The 19,431-nt window shown below is 52.1% G+C and overlaps 1 protein-coding gene across 1 annotated transcript in view; it reads right to left on the bottom strand.

Moving 5' to 3' along the window:
- Positions 1-12,566: 12,566 nt before the first annotated feature.
- ST14 (suppression of tumorigenicity 14) overlaps positions 12,567-19,431 on the bottom strand; it is a 48,303-nt gene continuing 41,438 nt past the window's right edge. The window contains exons 17-19 of the mRNA XM_003253407.3: positions 14,245-14,519; positions 13,351-13,487; positions 12,567-13,267 (exon numbers count right to left, since the gene is read on the bottom strand). Of these exons, the coding sequence (XP_003253455.2) occupies positions 13,106-13,267; positions 13,351-13,487; positions 14,245-14,519 (574 nt within the window). The 3' untranslated portion in view covers positions 12,567-13,105. The remainder of the gene's footprint in view (positions 13,268-13,350; positions 13,488-14,244; positions 14,520-19,431) is intronic.

A 19,431-nucleotide genomic window follows, 5' to 3' on the forward strand; every position in this document is an offset into this window, starting at 1 on the left:
GTTCTGTAGCCCGTTTTAAATTGGGGCTCAGACAGAAATGCTCTCTTTGACAGTTCAACAATAGTACATATAGTAGGACCTGTGTACATAACTTTCATCCAGGAACAGAATTCTTTGTTGAGTGCAAATGACTTACAAAATTAGTAAACAATCCTTTTCTGTTCTTTCTTTTTTGTTTGAGAAGGAGTCTCGCTGTTGCCCAGGCTGGAGTGCAGTGGTGCGATCTCGGCTCACTGCAACCTCCGCCTCCCGGGTTCAAGTGATTCTCCTGCCTCAGCCTCCCGAGTAGCTGGGACTACAGGCATGTGCCACCACACCCGGCTACTTTTTGTATTTTTAGTAGAGATGGTGTTTCACCATGTTAGCCAGGATAGTCTCCATCTCCTGACCTCATGATCCACCCACCTCAGCCTCCCAAAGTGCTGGGACTACAGGCGTGAGCCACTGCGCCCAGGCTTAACAATCCTTTTCATTTTGTTTTAGTTTATAAAATGCTAGCACTTTTTAGCTATTTGATCTTCAGAAACCCAGTAAGATAAACAGGAAAAGTACTAACAGATGTGTGATCCACGTAAATGGTGCCCTTCCTGCCCGTTACAGGGAGAAAGATCCACTGAAAATCGGGCCGTGAACAGGGCTGGAGTCTCAGAGGTATTGACTTGGTGGAGTCTCTGGACTCTGCTCTCTCCCAAACACAGTTCCTGGAAGAACAGGAATTGGGGTTCGTTTGTGCATTGGCACTTCGTGAAACCTTTGAGGGAGGGTAATTCTGGAGGGAAATGTGAATTCTCCAGGTGGCTGTGTCTAAATTATCTTAAAGGAGAGTCATTGTAACTTTTTCTTACAGTGTGAAAAGAATTGCTCGTGACCATTTTCTAAAGATGTGCACTGGTCGATTTTTTCTCATGTGCTCTTATCTATTTAATACCTCCACAGGGTTCTCCTTCCCACCCCTGTTGGTAACATTTTCCATTATTCATCCCTGCTGCTACCAGCTTAATTCGAGCCTGTGTTGTTTCTGGCCTAATAACAGCACCAGCCTCCTTGCTGCCATTCCCTCCCTTCGGCTGGGCTTCCTTCCAGTCCATCCTTGGCATTGCTACTGCAGTCATCTTTCTAATCAGGCCACTGCCCTGCCGAAAGCTCCCGCCCCCTGCTCCCCCGGAACCCACCCCTCAGTCCTCACAATCCCCTTCTACCTACCTCGGTTTGAGGTTGACTCACTCCTGTAGATTCCCACAGCAGATTTTGTTTTCCTTTACCAAACCACTTCTCAGCCACACAGCCTTGCAAAATCTACCTCAGATGAGTTGTGAGAATCGAGTGAGTTATATGTAAAATGCTTAGAACCATGCCTTGTATATTGTGACCACTTCAGAAGCCTCGTCTGTTATTACAAGACTCTGGCATCACACTCGTGTGTCTCCCTCACCTGACCACATTCTTGAGGTCAGGGAATATGCCTTCTATTTGTGTGTCCTCTGTAGTACCTAGTACAGAGAACTCAAAAACTGTCAAAGGAATGATTAAATGTTGCCAAGAAGTGGTCATAAGCTCCATGTACGACAGTGCTTAGGGGTACTTACCTGGGAACTTTAGGACAGAATACCTAGAATTATTTTCATCAGACTGCCTGATGATTAGCCTCAACTCACTTCAGCAAATGTCTCAGAGTCTCACTCGTTTTTAAATGAGGGTCTGAAATAGGCTGTAGGAGTTATGAATTAATACTAACTTTAATCCTCAGAACAGCTGCTATCAGCCTGGCTAGAATTTCCCCAAACTCTTCTTTAGGACACTGGCATCTGCCGTTTTTCTCCCCTTCACCTGGTTTCCTCATCCATTAAGCTCATATTAAGTATCACTTCTTAAGGAAGCCTTCCCAGAGCCTTTCCTGCTAGGTTGAGAATTTGTATTATGTTCACATAACATCCTGCGCTTCTATTACTATGGTAACTGACTAAAAACAGCTGGACTAAACCCCATTACATTAAGTTCCACTAGGACAGTGACCGTATCTGTTTGTTGTACCAGGGGGTCCCCAGGCCCAAGGTTGTTTGAATGAATGAAGTCTCTGCCGTTAAGGAGCTTACGGAAGTAAGCAGAAGCAAAGAAGAATTACAGAAATACAACTGATAGAAATAACTGATTGCCGTGAGAGAAACACCAAAAAGTATACTTTGGAAATTTGAAGAAGTGGGAGACCTGGCTGGAGGGGTGAGGGAAGGTAGCATGGCAGAGTCGCCACTTGAGCTGGGTCTTCTTGGGAAGAGATGTAGGATTTGTACAGACAAGTGACGGAGAAGGAGATGACTCCGGGAAGCAATATGCAGCCTCAGAGGTTGAGGGAACAGAAGGAGTGTAGCTTGCTGAGCCTTGCAGGATCCCTGAAGGGGAAGAGTGGAAGAAAACCTTATAAACTAGACTAGCACCAGGTCAGAGAAGGCCTGAAGAACTGCAGCTATATTTGGTAGGAAATCGAGAATCATCTCACATTTTCGAGCACAGAAACATCAGAGCCTTCTCTAGAAATACTAAAAGCAGATTAAAAGGATGCATACGGACTTAAATGAGACCCCTGAGTTACAACAGAACTTCGGGTAAGAACCCAGAAGAAGGGGATGGGAGTGGGGCTGGAGAGGAAGGGGTGTGTGTTCGTGACATCGGGGCTGAAGGAGACACGGTAGGTGGGGAGAGTGGGGAGAGGCGGGCCTGATCTTCACTCCAGGTGTCATCTCTGCACAGTAGAGAACAGCTGCTGTATTCTAAGCTGTAGCGACACCAAGTACGTGGCCTCCTTAAATGCTGAGGCAGCCTCCCTTTTTTGTTGTTGGTTTTTTTGAGAGGGAACTGTCCGAGAGAAAATGGAGCAAGAATTAGGCCAAGTTCAAGAGTTGGGCTTCAGAATTAGGCTAAAAGAGATTCCCCGCACCGCTAATCCCAGCACTTTGGGAGGCTGAGGTGGGTGGATCACCTGAGGTCAGGAGTTTGAGACCAGCCTGGCCAACATGGTAAAACCCCAACTCGACTAAAAGTACAAAAAATTAGCTGGGCGTGGTGGCAGGCGCCTGTAATCCCACCTACTGGGGAGGCTGAGGCAGGAGAATCGCATGAACCCAGGTGGCGGAGGTTCCAGTGAGCCGAGATTGTGCCACTGCACCGCCCAGCCTGGGCAACAGAGCAAGACCCCATCTCAAAAAAAAAAAAAAGTGTGAAGCTACTGGAAATGGGTCTACAGGAACGCAAGTCTGGTAATCAGGTTACAGTTAAACACCCCAAGTACGATATGAGCCTCAATATACTTCCTCCCTCCCTTGGGCATTCTCGGGAATGAAGGAGCACCAATTATGAACTGTTCACAGAGAAGTCCAGCCCTTCACGGCTCGGGGTGCTCCTTGGTGCCCCCGTACCGGAAGTGGTGTGTGCCAGCTCTGCAGGACTTCAGCAACCCCCACCCCAAGTCTTCATCCGCTTCCCTAGGCCTTAATATGAACATAGCTGGTTAGCATTATTTAACCTTGCAGAAGAAAAGCTTTATAGATGTGAAGGCTTCCAGGTACATTAAATAAGAAGAAATCCAAGTTCTGGCACAGGTGGTCTGAGGAGCATCTCTATACCCATGAGAAGGGAGCAAAGAGAGGACTTGGTTCCCCATGGTAGTGACCATGTTCCCAAACTCCCTTGGCCTCCCATAAACCTGCTCCAACCTAGGAATGTGCCAGGGACTCCTGTGTGGCTCCAGCCCTTCCCACTCTCCAAGGTCACAGAAGTGAAGCTTGCTCCATGTGTGCAGAGATGGACCGTTTTGGTCAAGTGTTCAGGAAACACTTTTGGGACTTTTAAGTGTCTGCCAGCCTCTCCAAGACACAGTGAGTTCCCCACTGTATGCCCAAAACACCCGGGGTGAGGGTCAGGGCACAGGAAGGCAGCCCGGCCAGCCCCTGGAACGCTGCCTTCACAGCGGTGTCCAAATCTGAGGCCTCCAGGCCTGATGTTTCTACTCATGGGAGCACAGGTGTTCGACATCTATGCTTCACCAAGACGCACCGTAAACCGTGTGGGCTGGGGCTTGTGGAGAGAGGTGGGCTGCCCAAAGCTGCCTTCTGAACCACACATCCGTCCTGCCCTGCTGCCCAGCTAGCCCCGCTGAAACACAGTGTGCGTTCCCTGCTGCCCTCACCGCAGTGAGTCCCAGAGCGGACACTGAACCAGGCCCTTTCTTTACTGAACCCAAACTTACAAAATATTATTTTAAAAACTAAATCAGGCTGGGAATGGTGGCTCACGCCTGTAATCCCAGCACTTTGGGAGGCCAAGGCGGGTGGATCACCTGAAGTCAGGAGTTTGAGACCAGCCTGGCCAACATGGCAAAACCCTATCTCTAATAAAAATACAAAAATTAGCCAGGCATGGTGGCAGGCGCCTGTGATCCCAGCTACTCGAGAGGCTGAGGTGAGAGAATCACTTGAACTGGGGAGGCGGAGGTTGCAGTGAGCCCAGATCACGCCATTGCACTCCAGCCTGGGCAACAGAGCGAGACTCCATCTCAAAAAAGAACAAAAAATTAAATGCCTTTTGTTTAAAATAAATACGCAACAAAATAGTTCAAGCTGTTAACCCCTCATTGGTTTTTCAGAAGCCTGTGAATTAGAACAAAATGGAATTATATCTTCAGCTTGGGTCTTGCTGCATGTCCCCAGGCCCCAGTGAAAATCCTTGTTACTGATGATGCAGAAATATTTCTGTCCCCCCACACAGGTTCAGTTTGTGGGTCTTCTTTGGGACTGGAAAGTGTGGGCACAGGGTCCAGCCCCACAGAATCTCTCTCCAGCCCTTCCCCCTCGAGGCTCCAGTCCGAGGCCCATCTCATCACCCTTGGCCTCTGTTCCCTTTGCTTAAGCTTCCCGCAAGGCCAAGCAGCCTTCAGCAGAATTGAACTGCTCAGGGAGGAAGACGAGGGTCACAGGCTGATCCTCCTGAATCGGGACAGAACATGTTGTTCTAGTGCCCAGGGCCAAGACCTCAAGGAAACATGTTCTCCCTCCAGTCCACACTGCCCCAGGCAGAGGAGTAACAGGAAGCAGATGGTTTGGCCCCTTAGAGAGGGAAATGCCCAGGGGCTGCTGGGGGTGGCCACGGAAAGAAAGGACGTAGGGAAGATTTTGAAATGGCTGATGGAGCCGGGTTGGAGTCCTGTTAGCGAAAGTCTGTTTTGGCCTTTTCCACGTGTGCCTAAGCCAGTGAGTTTATGACCTGGCGAGAGAGGTCCTGGCTCCAGCACCGAGAGCCCCAGGTGGAGCATGCATTGGCTGCAGGAGGCTGTGCAGGTGGAGCATGCATTGGCTGCAGGAGGCTGTGCAGGTGGAGCCAGCAGCCCAGGTGCGCCCTTCTCTTCCCCTGCTGAGGAACCCTGAGCAGCAGCCTCTCCATCCGCATGGCCACAGCGTCCTCTCCCGTAACTGGGAATGACGGAACCCACTCCCGAGGACTGTGATGACGCTGAACTGAGAGGTGAAGTGAGAAGATGCATCCACGCCGCCAGAGGCCCTGACACTTCTTTGACATATAGATTGGAGCAGTCACTCTTCCAGGGCCTCTCCAGCTCTCACATCCAGCACAAGGGACAGGAAGAGGCCGCTTAGCATCCCACTTGGCAAGGTCAGGGGCACAAAGACGGGGCGGAGGCACAGTGGGATCCCAGGTTGGACAGGCCTGTCCGTGCTCCCACATTAGGACAGATTAAAATGCCTCGTGGGCATTTGACGTAGGTCACCGTGTATTTCAGGTTCTTTCCAACCGTCAGGTTCCAGTTCTGAAAGGATGTCCCTCAGGCAGCTGCTTTCCCGGGAAACAGGAACTCCACTGAGCCTTGAAGGATCACAAAGGTCCTCACACACACCCCAGAAGGCCCCAGACAGACGCACCTTTCCTGTGCTCGGCTCAGGCTGGTCAGCTAGACCCCATGACCTGACCGTGCCAGGAATGTGACCTGTCTGCCCGCCCAGACGTGCCCAGGGCCTCGTTTCCCAAGTGCCTGCCTCGCCTGGGGGCCCGATGCCCCAGCCTACACCGGGTGCCCTTTCCCCAAGCACAGATGGCTGATTTGTTGAATTAATGAGCGGCTTCCTCTCTCATCCTTTCCCTTGACCCATTCAAGTAAGCTTGTTACCCATTCTTTTGCAACAGACTCACATGTTTCAAACAGATATCATTTTTTCCCTAGTTTATGCCTATACATTTCTTCTGTCCTATTTGTCTTCATTGGGATTTGGATGGGAATTGGATTATGAGCTGCAGAGGTGTCAGATAGCCGGTGTATTCTGGGAGCTGTTCTCCGAATGTCCTTCTGCGTGGAGACCGAGATCTTCTCCACCCTTCCTGGGTGGGCCTGGCCCCTCGACCCCCTCCCTCACACTGTGTCCTCAGAGCTCTGTGGAAAAAGCACACAGGCTGAGGATGGAAGAATTTCCCTGTTCAGCTCTTTCCCTATTGAGTTAAACGAGACCATATGAAGTTCCAGAGGGTTTGGCGCAGAGGCTGGGTTATTCTTGGTCCAGGGGTGTGGGCAGGGGAAACAGTGATAACCTCCAAGGTGAAAGCAGCGCGTGGGGGAGGGAGCCTGCAGCCAAGCCAAGGGCAAGGGAAAGCTAAGTTCTCATCCCAGGAAAACACACACATCCCTCCCGCTGGAAGGTGCTGAGTCTATGGAATAAACAGACAGTGGAGCTGAGTCCCACCCACGCCCGCAACCAGCTCTGGACCGTGACTTTCTAGGAAACGATGGGAGTGAGTGGAAAGGTTAGAATGAACACATGGTCTCCAAGTTGCAGGCGCAGGACAGTGGAACCTGGGAGGATACATTTCTCTGGAGGAGAAAAGGAGAGAAATAGGAAGAGGATAGTCAAGGCCACTGCCATCCTAAGAGGATCTCTATCAAAATACAGTGTCCTCGCTGTAGGCATATCAGGTCCCAGAAGCAATTAGTGTCATACACGTATCAGCTTGCAGGGCAGGGAACAGCCTGCGCGGGAAGGTGTCTACACACAGGCTTATACTTGCTGGCCAGCCAAGCCCTGGAGTAGAGCCAGGCTAGCCCCTCTGCGGGCACCTCCTGGCTGTGGGTTGCACCTGTGCCCCCTACACCCCTGAAGGGATGCCCACCCTGATGTCTTCCCCCATTGTCAACGCTGTGCTGGTCATCTCATGGGACAGCAGCTTGAACCATCTTCTAGGCAGTCCTAAGATATGAAACCAGGGGAAAAATACTCCCATTCCTTCTTCGGGGTTTGGTCTCATCATTCTTAGTGGTGTTTGGGGCCTTTCCAAGTTCCGTTCCTGATTGTCACCTTGAGGAATGGCCCAGTGGCCTGGCCTGAGATAGCTGTTGTCCTCACCTCCTTCAACCAACATTCTACTCCCTTCCCTGTCCCCATCAACCATCCTCACCGAGCAAACTGAGGTGGCATCATGGTGGCATCATGGCTAACGAAAATCGTCTTCTATCTGGCTGAGTGGACTCCAGGAGCCCCAGAAGTGATGCCATCGAGGGTGGCAGTGCAGATGGAAGAGAAGTGCATGCACAGCCCAGAGCAAACCCCTAGCCTGGAAGATGGGTCTTCTGGCAGAAACAGCTCACAGCCTGAAGGTCTCTGCAAGGTTTGACAGGATTCCCAAAAGAAAGAGGACTCATTGGAGGACAATTCCCAAAAGCTGATCCACACATATTTGCTGCTGAGACAGTTTCAAGTGTTTGCACAAAAATTAAAGCATTTAAAATACTTTTTTTTTCTGAGACAGGGTCTCACTGTTTGCCCAGGCTGGAGTGCAGGAGTGGCGCAATCTCAGCTCCCTGCAGCCTCAGCCTCCTGGGTTCAGGTGATTCTCCCACCTCAGTCTCACAAGTGGCGCTCGCCACCGTGCCTGGCTAATTTTTTGCATTTTTACCAGACAGGTAAAAATGTCTTATGTTGCCCAGGCCTGGTCTCGAACTTCTAGACTCAAACAATCCACCTGCCTCGGCCTCCCAGAGTGCTGGTATTACAGGCATGAGGCACCGCGCCTGGCAATCCAAGACTGTCTTTTATAACAAGAGTATGACCTACCTGCAGTTAGCATGTTAGAATCTCCTTTCTTTATGAAATGCTGGTGACAGTATGTTACTGATCTATAGTACACGGTGTGGATGTGTATGATAGAGCACAGTGCTGATATGTATATGATGGATAGATGTATACATGTATGATGTATATGAATATGATAGAGCACAGTGCTGATATGTATATGATGGATAGATGTATACGTGTATGATATATACGGATATGATAGAGCACAGTGCTGATATGTATATGGATAGATGTATACATGTATGATGTATATGGATATGATAGAGCACAGTGCTGATATGTATATGATGCATAGATGTAGAGATGTATGATCTATATGGATACGATAGAGCATAGTGCTGGCTCTGGAACCAGATCACTGACATCCAATACCATATTTCCTGAGTGTGGGGCCTTTGGGCAGGTTATTCAGATTTTTGGTGCCTTGGTGTTCTATCTCTAAAGTGGGAAAGACCATGGGGCTGCTGTGAGGTTGAAATGAAATACGACTCAGAAATCCCTTAGAGCACTCGGGAGGCGATCTTCATAAACGCTGGATGTGCTGGACCGTGTTTCTCCTTTCAGCTCCCTGCTCCGAGAAATTCAAGTATCTGAGAATCACTAGCTGAAGATCCAATTTTTCTCACCTGTGATTGCAGGTGAGCAACACACACAAATACACACATGCGCGCACACGCACACACGCACACCACACACACACATGCACATACACTATGCACACACACATCCCAACATGCGGTTGCAGGTGGGCAACACATGCATGCATGCACACAACCACACATACACATACATGCACATACATGCATGCACACACACGTGCACACACGCGCCCACACCCACATATACATGCACACACATACACACACACGCCTCAAACCTGCAAAACTGATGAAAAGTGAAAAGCAATGTTTGGTCACAGGTACCTGACTTTGGGTCTGTAGCCCCTCAAGTGCTCCTGGGGAGGGAGAGGGCATCTGGTGTAGCAGCCAGGTCATATTCTTGTGGCACATTCTAATCTGTCTATTCCAGGGCTGCACAATCCCCAACACACACACACACGCGCACACACGCACGCACACACACGCACACACCCCTCTGCCCCCAGAATACCTGTGTACATGCGTATGGACAGACATGCCCACGTGTGGTAAATGGCCCTGCACAGTTGTCTCTGGGGCCAGTTGTGTCTCATGGGATAAAGTTCCACTTAGAGACGGCACCCACCTCGACCCACAGGTCACCACTCTGTCCTCCTCAATCTCAAAAGCCATCTTTAGAGCCTGCCCTGAGAATGTGTCCTCCAGGCCCCAAGGCCAGAGAGCCAGCAGGTCCTGGCTACAGACTGGAGGTGGGGGCACTAAAGGGGCCGAAGGGCTGGCCAGGAAAGGCTTCAGGCTGTGGGCCTCTTCGATGCTCACCCTGAGCCAGGCACCGATTTCACTACCTGAAAGGTGACTGGAAGCAGCAGAAGGCAGCCGCCGAAAACAGACGGCCCCAGCCATCCCGCCCCACCCGTGAGCACCCACGCCCTGGAACGGCGCAACATCGCCACCGTGTGGCCGTCGGCCTGAACAACAGCTGCTCAGCCCCTGGGGTCCGTAGCTCTAGGTCTCTGGAGACCTCCAAACTGGGCCCAGGATTTTAAACCTTTCCTTTTCCATAAAGTCCTTCCTAATCCAAATTTCACTGTGATTCCTGCAGACTCTAGGTCTGAGTAGGACTCGCCATGGCTGCAATAAGCAGGACTCGGGTTAAACTTTCATTAAATTTACATGGTTATGATTCGTAGCTAAAACAATGGCGATACAAGGTAGTTTAGGAGGATCAGAGAGTTGGATCATCTCGAGATCTCAGCAATGCAAACAGCTAGTCAGTAGAGGAAAGCCTCTGCGGTGCTGCACTGAGCTTGTGGGAGCGCAGCAGCAGCCCTGCACTCTTCCCCTGTGAGGCCAGCCTTCTGTGCAGGGGACCTGTGCACGGGGGGCCCTCGGCCTGGCCCTCTCACCTCCTCCTCTAACCCTTCAGACCTCAGCTGTGGCCTTCGCCTGGGTGAAGGAAAGGCTGGTCAGCGCAGACCTACTCAGGCCTCTGGCCCCTCCCAGCCGCTGCAGGTCTGGACTGCCATCCTCAGCAAGGAGGAATGGCTAAGGCCGGTTGGCATTCCCACCCCATCAGCTCAGGCTCTTGGACCAGAGACTTCTGCCTTCATGAGAGCTATCAGCACGGGGCCTGAGTGATGTGTCTGGCCTCTGGCGAGTTAGGGAGTCTCAGCCTGATCTTCTGATCTCCAGCCAGAAGTAACACAGGATTTGGCCCCATAATCTTTTTAAAGGCATTGACACTTGATTGATTTTCCAGGGATCAAATGCTTCTCAACATTCAGGCAGGCTTCCAGGATCCCCCAAGGACCAAGGGTGTCCTGCAAACCACGGCTCTGGGCATCTGGTGAAGCACTTGGTGATGCTGCTGCTCCGTGGCACTTGGAATGGCATGACCCGCTGCTAAAACGATGCTCTCCCACCTCATGGGAACGCTTCTTAGAGCACAGGCCACTGGCCCCACCCAGCGGGTCCCCCAGTATTCTGTTCAGGAGGTCTGCATGAAGCATGAGACTCTGCACCTATGAGTCCCAGGAGATCTCCATGTTCCTGCCCAAGGACCTCCCGAGAGAAACACTGCCACAGATGACACGCCTTGTCCCACTCAGACCTCCCGCAGAGTGTCCTGGAAAGGGAGGGATGACCCTGAAGGCTAGCCATCTATGTTTTCACCTGCTCCCCGGCTGGGGATCTGACCTGGGGGAGTGAGTAGTCCAGAACACCGTCAAGCCACAGTGGAGCTGAGGGTGGTGCAGTGGCACAGGCTGGGCTGGCCTCCCTGAATCCCACTGCATGGGTGACCACGTCTACACCCCGGCCAAGCCCCGGCTGCCCAGGCTCACGCACACTTAGGAACCAGACCACACACAGGCCTCGTGAAACCTCTCCATTTAACGTAGACCATTCCCTCAGCGCCTGCACTGGGCACTTCTGTCCGAAGCGATCAGGAGGGAATGACCACGTCAGGGCAGAAAAGGAATGACATTTACGACACGCACAGGAGTCCTTCAGCATCATCCTCATTCCACTTCCCACGCCTTGGTAAGAACAGATGTTCTTTCCCTCCCCGGGGAGGAAAATCCGACAGATTCTCGCACAGGTTCCAGGCAACACTCCCTCCCTCAAAAAGGTAAAACACTCAGGCTAAAATGAAAGAGGCACTGCAAACGCCACCTCCCCCGAGAAGCCTTGCAGGGTTGCTCCATTCAGACTATATTCCCTCCCTTTTGTTTCCATAATTCGTGGCAGGCAAAAAACCATTCATTGAACAAACACATATCCGCATGTTCTAGGACAGGCCTGAGCTGGGGACACAGTGGTGAGCCAAGGCTACCTTCTGCCCTCCTGACACCAGCCATGTCATTTCTCTCCCCAGGTCCTCTTCCCCAGCTCACATGGTGCATCAGCACACAAGAAGCCCTCAAATGTTCCCCCAAAAGCTCCCTAACCCTTCCCCAGATTGTTGACATTGTCCCTTCAGGCCACCAAGCAAGAAGAGAGGGAATATTTTAAATTAATAAGAAAATCAAGGGAGGCTGGGGGTGGAGGCTCAGCACGAGCCCAAGGCGGGAGATGACTTGAGCCCAGGAGTTCGAGACCAGCCTGGGAAACAGTGAGACCCTGTCACTACAAAAAAAAAAAAAAAAAACTTAGCCGGGTGTGGTGGTGGGCACCTCTAGTCCCAGCTGCTCAGGAGGCTGAGGCAGGAGGATAGCTTGAGCACAGGAGACTAAGGCTGCAATGAACTGTGATCATGTCACTGCATTCCAGCCTGGGTGACAGAGCAAGACCCTGACTCAAAAAAAAAAAAAAAAAAAGAAAAAATCAAGGGGGATGGCACAGGAGGTGTGGGTGCCCTTGAGCCAGGCAGCACCTTCCTCCAAGGCCTTGGGACCCAACTGCTCAGCCTTCACTGGACAGCCAGCCAGGTATTCATGCACAGCCTCACATCTGTCCCTGTGAGTGTGTGCGCTCACACGACCACCTCCCCACCAAACACGAAGCCACGCTTCTGCCCGTCTTCCTCTGACAAAACTCCTCTCTCTCCTAGGTTGAACCCGGGCCTGGGTGCCCGTGCACCCCCTCTCCATCATCCCCACACGTTCGTCTCCCTGCCTCGCCACCCGTATTTCCCTCCTACCAGGGCACCAGGCCCCTGGTCTTGGAAGCTACAGATCAGAGCAAAACCAGCCCCTTGCTGGCCTAGAGAAAGCAACGGCACTGTTGGCCCCACCCAGCCTGCCTCCGGGGTCGGTGCTGAGGGGAATGTAAGTCCAATTTCTTGCAAATCGAGTGGGAAAAATGAGGAAGGAGGGCGCAACTCCAGTAGGAAAAGAAACTTATCTAAAAAGAAATAAAATGTTTTACTCATTTACACAAATACACACACTGAAGTCCACCCTGGGAGCTGGTAAAACAATTTCAATCTCAGACCCGTCTGTTTTCCAGGGTCCTCCGAGCCTGGCCTTCCTGAAGAGCATGGCCCAAGGGCCCCACAGCCCAGATCCGGCAGCCCCACCGCCTTCACTGAGGAGGCCCCGAAGCTCCGTTCCTGCTGCTCCTTGGAGACAGGGGAGGCAGATATGCAGAAACGCGCCTCGGCCCAGCTTGGGGCTGGCGGGGGAGGCTGTGTCTTCAAACCTTTGCCCCCAGTTGGGTCAGTGGAACCACCAGGGTCCTCCCCTTCCACCTCCCAGCTCCACTTTGGAGGCTGAGGAAGCGAGACGTTTTCTAGGCAGATTTGGAGCCCCGGAGATGCAGTTCACAGTGTATGTTCTAGGGGCGCTGGTGCAGTCAGCGGTCCAGTCTCCAGCCTGCAGGCATGCACACTGGGGTGGACGGTGGGTGGCCCCGCAGGTGTACACATTTGGGTGGCCCTAGCCCCTATACCCCAGTTTTCTCTTTGATCCAGTCCCGAAACAGAGGCAGCCTTGTGTACACGCCTGGCTTGTTCCTCTGAGCGCAGCCGTCTCCCCAGCTCACCACACCGGCCTGGAAGATCCGCCCATCCGCCTCCACGCTGGACAGGGGTCCCCCGGAATCACCCTGGGCGGAGACAAGTCCTGCCGTGAGTCCCCAGTCCCGCCTCTCCCGGGGCCCACCTGCCGCCCTCCTGCCCCGGGGGGCACCTGGCAGGAGTCCACGCCGCCGCTAAGGAAGCCCACGCACATCATGCGCGGCGTGATCTGCTGCGGCAGGAGGTTCTCGCAGGTGGTCTGGTTGATGACGCGGATCTCACCCTTCTGCAGGATCAGCGCGCCAGTGCCTGGGGAGAGGGCAGGACGGGGCTGGGAGCCGGGCTGCCTCGGGGACGGCGTCATTCGAGACGCTCCCCACGGGGCATTGGACTAGCAAAGCTCTGGAACAGCCCAGATGCCCGGGGCTGACAAACGGGTAATCCGCGTCTACTCAGTGGGCTGCGGTAATAGCAGCCACCTAGAGAAAGTAGGCGCACGCTGAGATCTGCCGGGCGAGTTGAGAGGGAACAGACGCGTGGCAAGCAGGGCTGAGGGAACAACAAGCAGAGAGGCGGAGGGAAGGCGCTGCAAATGCCCCCGGGCTTCTGTGAGGGCGTTAGAGCTGTAAGTCCTGTTCGTTTTCTTTCCTCTCCAAAGACTACAAATGTTCAGCATATGCTATAGAGTGGATTTTTTCAATCTAGCATTTGCCAACTAATGGCCTGCTTCCCTTCATACCCGCCCCCTCACATGCCTTAAGCACCATTGGGCTTAAGGTGTTCCTATCTTCATTATGTGGATGCACAAACAGGATCAGAGTTTAAGCAACTCGCTCAAGGTCACTCAGGTAATTAGGGGCAAAGCCAGCCTTCAATCCTGAGCCTGGGCTGCAAATCCCATGCCCCTTTTACTAAAGGCCTCCTTTCCGCCCTGGACAGCCTCATTCTGCCAGGCAGGGGGAGACTGGGGCAGCCCCCCGCCCCGAGACTGGACACGCAGACGCAACACGGCCTTGGAGGAAGGCCCCAGGCCCTCTGCGGAGCTCTGGGTCAGCCCGAAGCTTACCTCCATACTGGGTGTGTCCCCAGCCCGTGACCCAGATGGCCTTGCCCGCAGGGAAGACATGAGAGGCGTCCGGCAGGCAGATGGGCCGCACCATGGAGCTGTACTCCACCGGTTTCTCCAGCTCCAGCAGCGCGATGTCATAGTCGAAGGTGAAGTCGTTGAAGGAGGGGTGGGAGATGATGCGCTTCAGCCGGCGCTCCTGCACCCCGGGGGCGCTGCGCTGGCTCTGGTCGTGCAAGCCCAGGAAGGCCGTCCACTGCGTGGGGTCCGAGTACCTGGGAGGGAGAGCCGCTATGAGACTGCGCAATCACTCGGGCCTGTGCACACGGCCCCGCAGCCCCGCGCCTTCCCAGAGGATTCCGCATGGATGAGGCACAGCTGCGGCTGAGAGAAGACAACGGGGCCGGCTCTTACTTGGTCTTGACCGTAAGCTAGAAACTACTAAGTGCCTCCCGCTGCAGTAGGAAATCCCTCTTGAACTCTTTACCCCCCTCCTTGAATACATTTTTAATCTGATGACCAAAAATTAGTTATCTTATGAACCTGATCTTTCGCAGGAGGAATAACAGAAAAATCAATCCAAATAATTTATTTTATTTTATTTTATTTATATTTATTTTTTGAGACGGAGTCTCACTCTGTCACCCAGACTGGAGTGCAGTGGCATGATCTCGGCTCACTGCAATCTCCACCTCCCGAGTTCAAGCGATTATCCTGCCTCAGCCTCTTGAGTAGCTGGGATTACAAGTGCGCACCACCACACCCAGCTAATTTTTGTATTTTTGGTAGAGATGGGGTTTCACCATGTTGGTCAGGCTGGTCTCGAACTCCTGACCTTGTGATCTGCCCGCCTCGGCCTCCCAAAGTGATGGGATTACAGGCGTGAGCCACCACACCCGGCCCAAATAAATTTTTAATGCAGTGCTATATAACCTAAGACCAAAATGAATTGAAAAATGTGTTGTATCTACTAAGTTTGTTGCTGGCTATGGAATAGGTTTAGTGATTCAGAAGCTGTTCCACGTGCACTGCAGAGCCAGAGCCCACCCCACTGGGGGGAAAAGGAGGCACAGATGTGGAATGAGATCAGAGGTATCAGGAAAGGCTCGTGATTTTTATTTTATTTTATTATTATTTTTTGAGATGGAGTCAGAGGTGTGATCTCAGTTCACTGTAACCTGCACCTCCCAGGTTCAAGTGATTCTCCTGCCTCAGCCTCCCGAGTAGCTGGGATTACAGGCATGCACAGCCACGCCTGGCTAATTTTTGTATTTTTAGTGGAAATGGGGTTTCGCCACGTTGGCCAAGCTGGTCTCAAACTCCTAACCTCAAACGACCAGCCCATCTTGGCTTCCCAAAGTGCTGGAATTACAGGCATAAGCCACCGTGCCCGCCGGCTCACGATTCTTAAAAACTGGCCTAAAACCAATGCTGTCTCCAGCAGCACCCAGAACTTAGTGTCTAAATATCCTTCTCTATTGAAAGGAACCAGGGCTCCTTGGAAAAACAGCTGATTTCAGATCCGGGGCTTAATGGAAAGCATAAAGCAAACCTGGAACATTTTGTTTCTGCAGGAAGCAATTGAGCACTCAAACACCAATGTGGCCTGACAAAGCTGGCTAAAGTTAGAATAAGAACCCCGAAATAAATGGTGACAGGGTGACACTACTACACAGGCGGAATAATGAAAAAGGGTGGGGGTAATCCATCAGTCCACCCTGAGTCTAAAAAGTAATTTCAAAAGAATTTATAAAGGGAAAAGGAAAGCTATTCTTTACAGAGAAAAAGCAGCCCCTGGCCAGGCATGGTGGCCCACTCCCGTAATCCAAGCACTTTGGGAGGCCGAGGTGGGTGGATCACCTGAGGTCAGGAGTTTGAGACCAGCCTGGCCAGCATGGTGAAACGCCACCTCTACCAAAAACATAAAAATTAGCCAGGCGTGGTGGCGGGTGCCTATAATCCCAGCTACTCGGGAGGCTGAGGCAGGAGAATTGCTTGAACCCAGGAGGCAGAGGTTGCAGTGAACCAAGATCGCACCACTTAACTCCAGCCTGGGCAACAGAGTGAGACCCCACCTCAAAAAAAAGCAAAAAAAAAAAAAAAGAAGAAAGAGAAAGAAAGAGCGAGCAGCCCCTAAATGCTGAAGAAACGGTACAATAAGGAACCACATTCGCACCTGCCACAGTAATAATCAACACATGTGAGAATCACCAACGGATGCTGAGACGCCGGGGAAAATATGGCTGGAGAACGAGACACTCACGCTGATTCAAAGAATCACCTGCGATGTATTCACCATGTATTCCCCAAGGGGGAAGCCCCTTTATGATGGCGAAACCTGTTGGGCGGCCGAGCCAGGTGCTCAGGCTCCTCTGCCGACCAGCCCCCTTCACGGGGGATCCTGCTGTCCCCGAGAAGGCTACAGCACCGCCCATGCGCTGCTTCCTAACTCAGCAATGAAAACACAGTCGGGAAAACCCAAATTGAGAGGCATCCTGTAAGATAACTGTCCTGAACTTTTCAAAAATGTCAATGCCATAAAAAAAACAAAACAAAACAAAAAGGTGTAGAGAAACTGTTCTTGATTAAAATGAGATTAAAGAAACCTAATGACTAAATACAAGGCATGACCCTTGACTGCACCCTAGGACTTTTTTTAAAAAGCTCCGAAGAAGGCCGGGCTTGGTGGCTCACAACTGTAATCCCAGCACTTTGGGAGCCCCAGGCGAGAGGATCACAAGGTTGGGAGTTTGAGACCAGCCTGGCCAACATGATGAAACCCCGTCTCTACTAAAAATACAAAAATTAGCCAGGCGTGGTGGCAGGTGCCTGTAATCCCAGCTACTCAGGAGACTGAGGCAGGAGAATCACCTGAACCTGGGAGGTGGCGGTTGCAGTGAGCTTAGACTGGGCCACTGCACTCCACACTAGGCGATAGAGTGCGTCTCAAAAAAAAAACCTCTAAAGAAGAACACGATGGGCATGATTGGAGGACATTTATGATGCGTACGTCAGCTCGCAGCACAAAGCAATGCCACCATTTCCCAGTGTGGGACAGCGTCCTTGTTCTTGGAGACACAGGCCGAGGCACCTGGTGGGAAGCCTCACAATGGCTGCCCCCAGGTGGGAAATGGTTCCGAAAAATACATGCGGTGCAAACAGGGAGAAAGCAAACGTGATTAACTCAATCACTGAATGTAGATCAAAGGTATAATAAGAGTGTTCACTGTACAGCCGGGTGCGGTGGCTCACGCCTGTAATCCCAGCACTTTGGGAGGCCGAGGCGGGGCGATCACGAGGTCACGAGTTCAAGACCAGCCTGGCCAGCATGGTGAAACCCCCGTCTGCACTAAAAATACAAAAATTTAGCTGGGCGTGGTGGCGCACACCTGTAGTCCCAGCTACTCCGGAGGCTGAGGCAGGAGAATTGCTTGAAGCCAGGAGGCAGAGGTTGCAGTGATCTGAGATCACGCTGCTGCACTCCAGCCTGGAGACAGCGAGACTGTCTCAAAAAAAAAAGTGTTCACTGTACTAGTCCTTTTTTTCATTCATTGTATTTACAACATTTTTGTAGGTTTGAAAAGTTTCAAAATAAAACATTGGAAAAATACGTATTTAAAATAGAAAATGTGCATGACAAGAGAAAGGCATGAAGACTCGCTTCATTTTCCCTCACCTCTCAGGAAAGTCGAAAGGTTACTGAACCGCCCAGCCAGGGCACCTCCCCGACCCCGAAGCACTAAACCGAGCCTCTGCCTCCACATCTCTCCCCGTGCCCGCCCGAGCCCTGGTTCACTCTCACTGCCCCGGCGTCCATCACCTTCTGGCCTTCTTTTTTTTTTTTGAGATGGAGTCTTATTCTGTTGCCCAGGCTGGAGTGTAGTGGCATGATCTTGGCTCACCACAACCTCTGCCTCCCAGGCTCAAGCGATCCTCCCGCCTCAGCCGCCGCCAAGTAGCTGGGAGTGCAGGTGCATGCCACCATGCTTGGCTAATTTTTGTATTTTTAGTAGAAATGGGGTTTCACCATGTTGGTCAGGCTGGTCTCGAACTCCTGACCTCAGGTGATCCGCCTGCTTCGGCTTCCCAAAGTGCTGGGATTATAGGCATGAGCCGCCATGCCAGGCCCCCTTCTGGCCTTTCTTACAGCCACCTCCCCATGGAATCGCACACCTAGGCCAAAGCTCAGTTTTCCAACCTGGGCTGTGCCCGATCTCGCCTCACTGTAATCTGTTGCCACCAGAAAATGACTTCCTAAAAGCTGCTTTTGTGAGATCCTTTTCATCCCATTCCACAGCCTAAAAGGATTCCCAAGAGCTGCCAGATGAGGTCTTGTGACCCACCCAGGCCTTCTGCATTCATCGTTAATCGACCGGACCTTTCTAGCGGTTTCCCACCCTGCTCACATCCAGCCACGTACTCAACCCCCATCAACTCATTCACTCAACAATCCCTGGGCATCTGTGATTCAATCTACGACCCAGCCTTCAGGTTCACAGTGTACATGGGGAGAGATAGGAAAACCACCAATTACAGCGTGACAAGAAGGTCCCACAGAGGACTAGGTAGAAAGCTGTGGAAGAGGAGGGGCTGGGAGGCCGGAAACGAAGTGAGTTATGAACCAAGCCTCGAGATCATATAGGCCTGGCCACCTACGGCCTGAAGGGGTGGAGAATGCCACATGTTTAAAGAGAACAAAGGTGGCCGGGCGCAGTGGCTCACACCTGTAATCCCAGCACTTTGGGAGGCCAAGGCAGGCAGATCACCTGCGGTCAGGAGCTCAAGACCAGCCTGGCTAACATGGTGAAACCCCGTTTCTACTAAAAGTACAAAAAATTAGCCGGGCGTGGTGGCGCATGCCTGTAATCCCAGCTACTTGGGAGGGTGGGGCAGGAGAATCGCTTGAACCCGGGAGGCGAAGGTTGCAGTGAGCTGAGATTGCGCCATTGCACTCCAGCTTGGGCAACAAAAGTGAAACTCGGTCTCAAAAAAAATAAGAGAGAGAGCAAAGGCACGTTCAGGAAGCCCTCACACTGAGCATGGGGAAGGCATGAGGACTGCACTGGAGACTGAGGCTGGACGGACGGGCAGGGGCCAGATAACATGGCCGTGTCGGTCATGAAGGAGTTTCTGCTTTATACTGCAAGCCGCGGCAGGCATTGAAGCAAGAGATTGGGGTGACCAGAT

This window comes from Nomascus leucogenys, chromosome 15 (assembly GCF_006542625.1).
Source record: "Nomascus leucogenys isolate Asia chromosome 15, Asia_NLE_v1, whole genome shotgun sequence".
NCBI classification, from domain to species: domain Eukaryota; kingdom Metazoa; phylum Chordata; class Mammalia; order Primates; family Hylobatidae; genus Nomascus; species Nomascus leucogenys.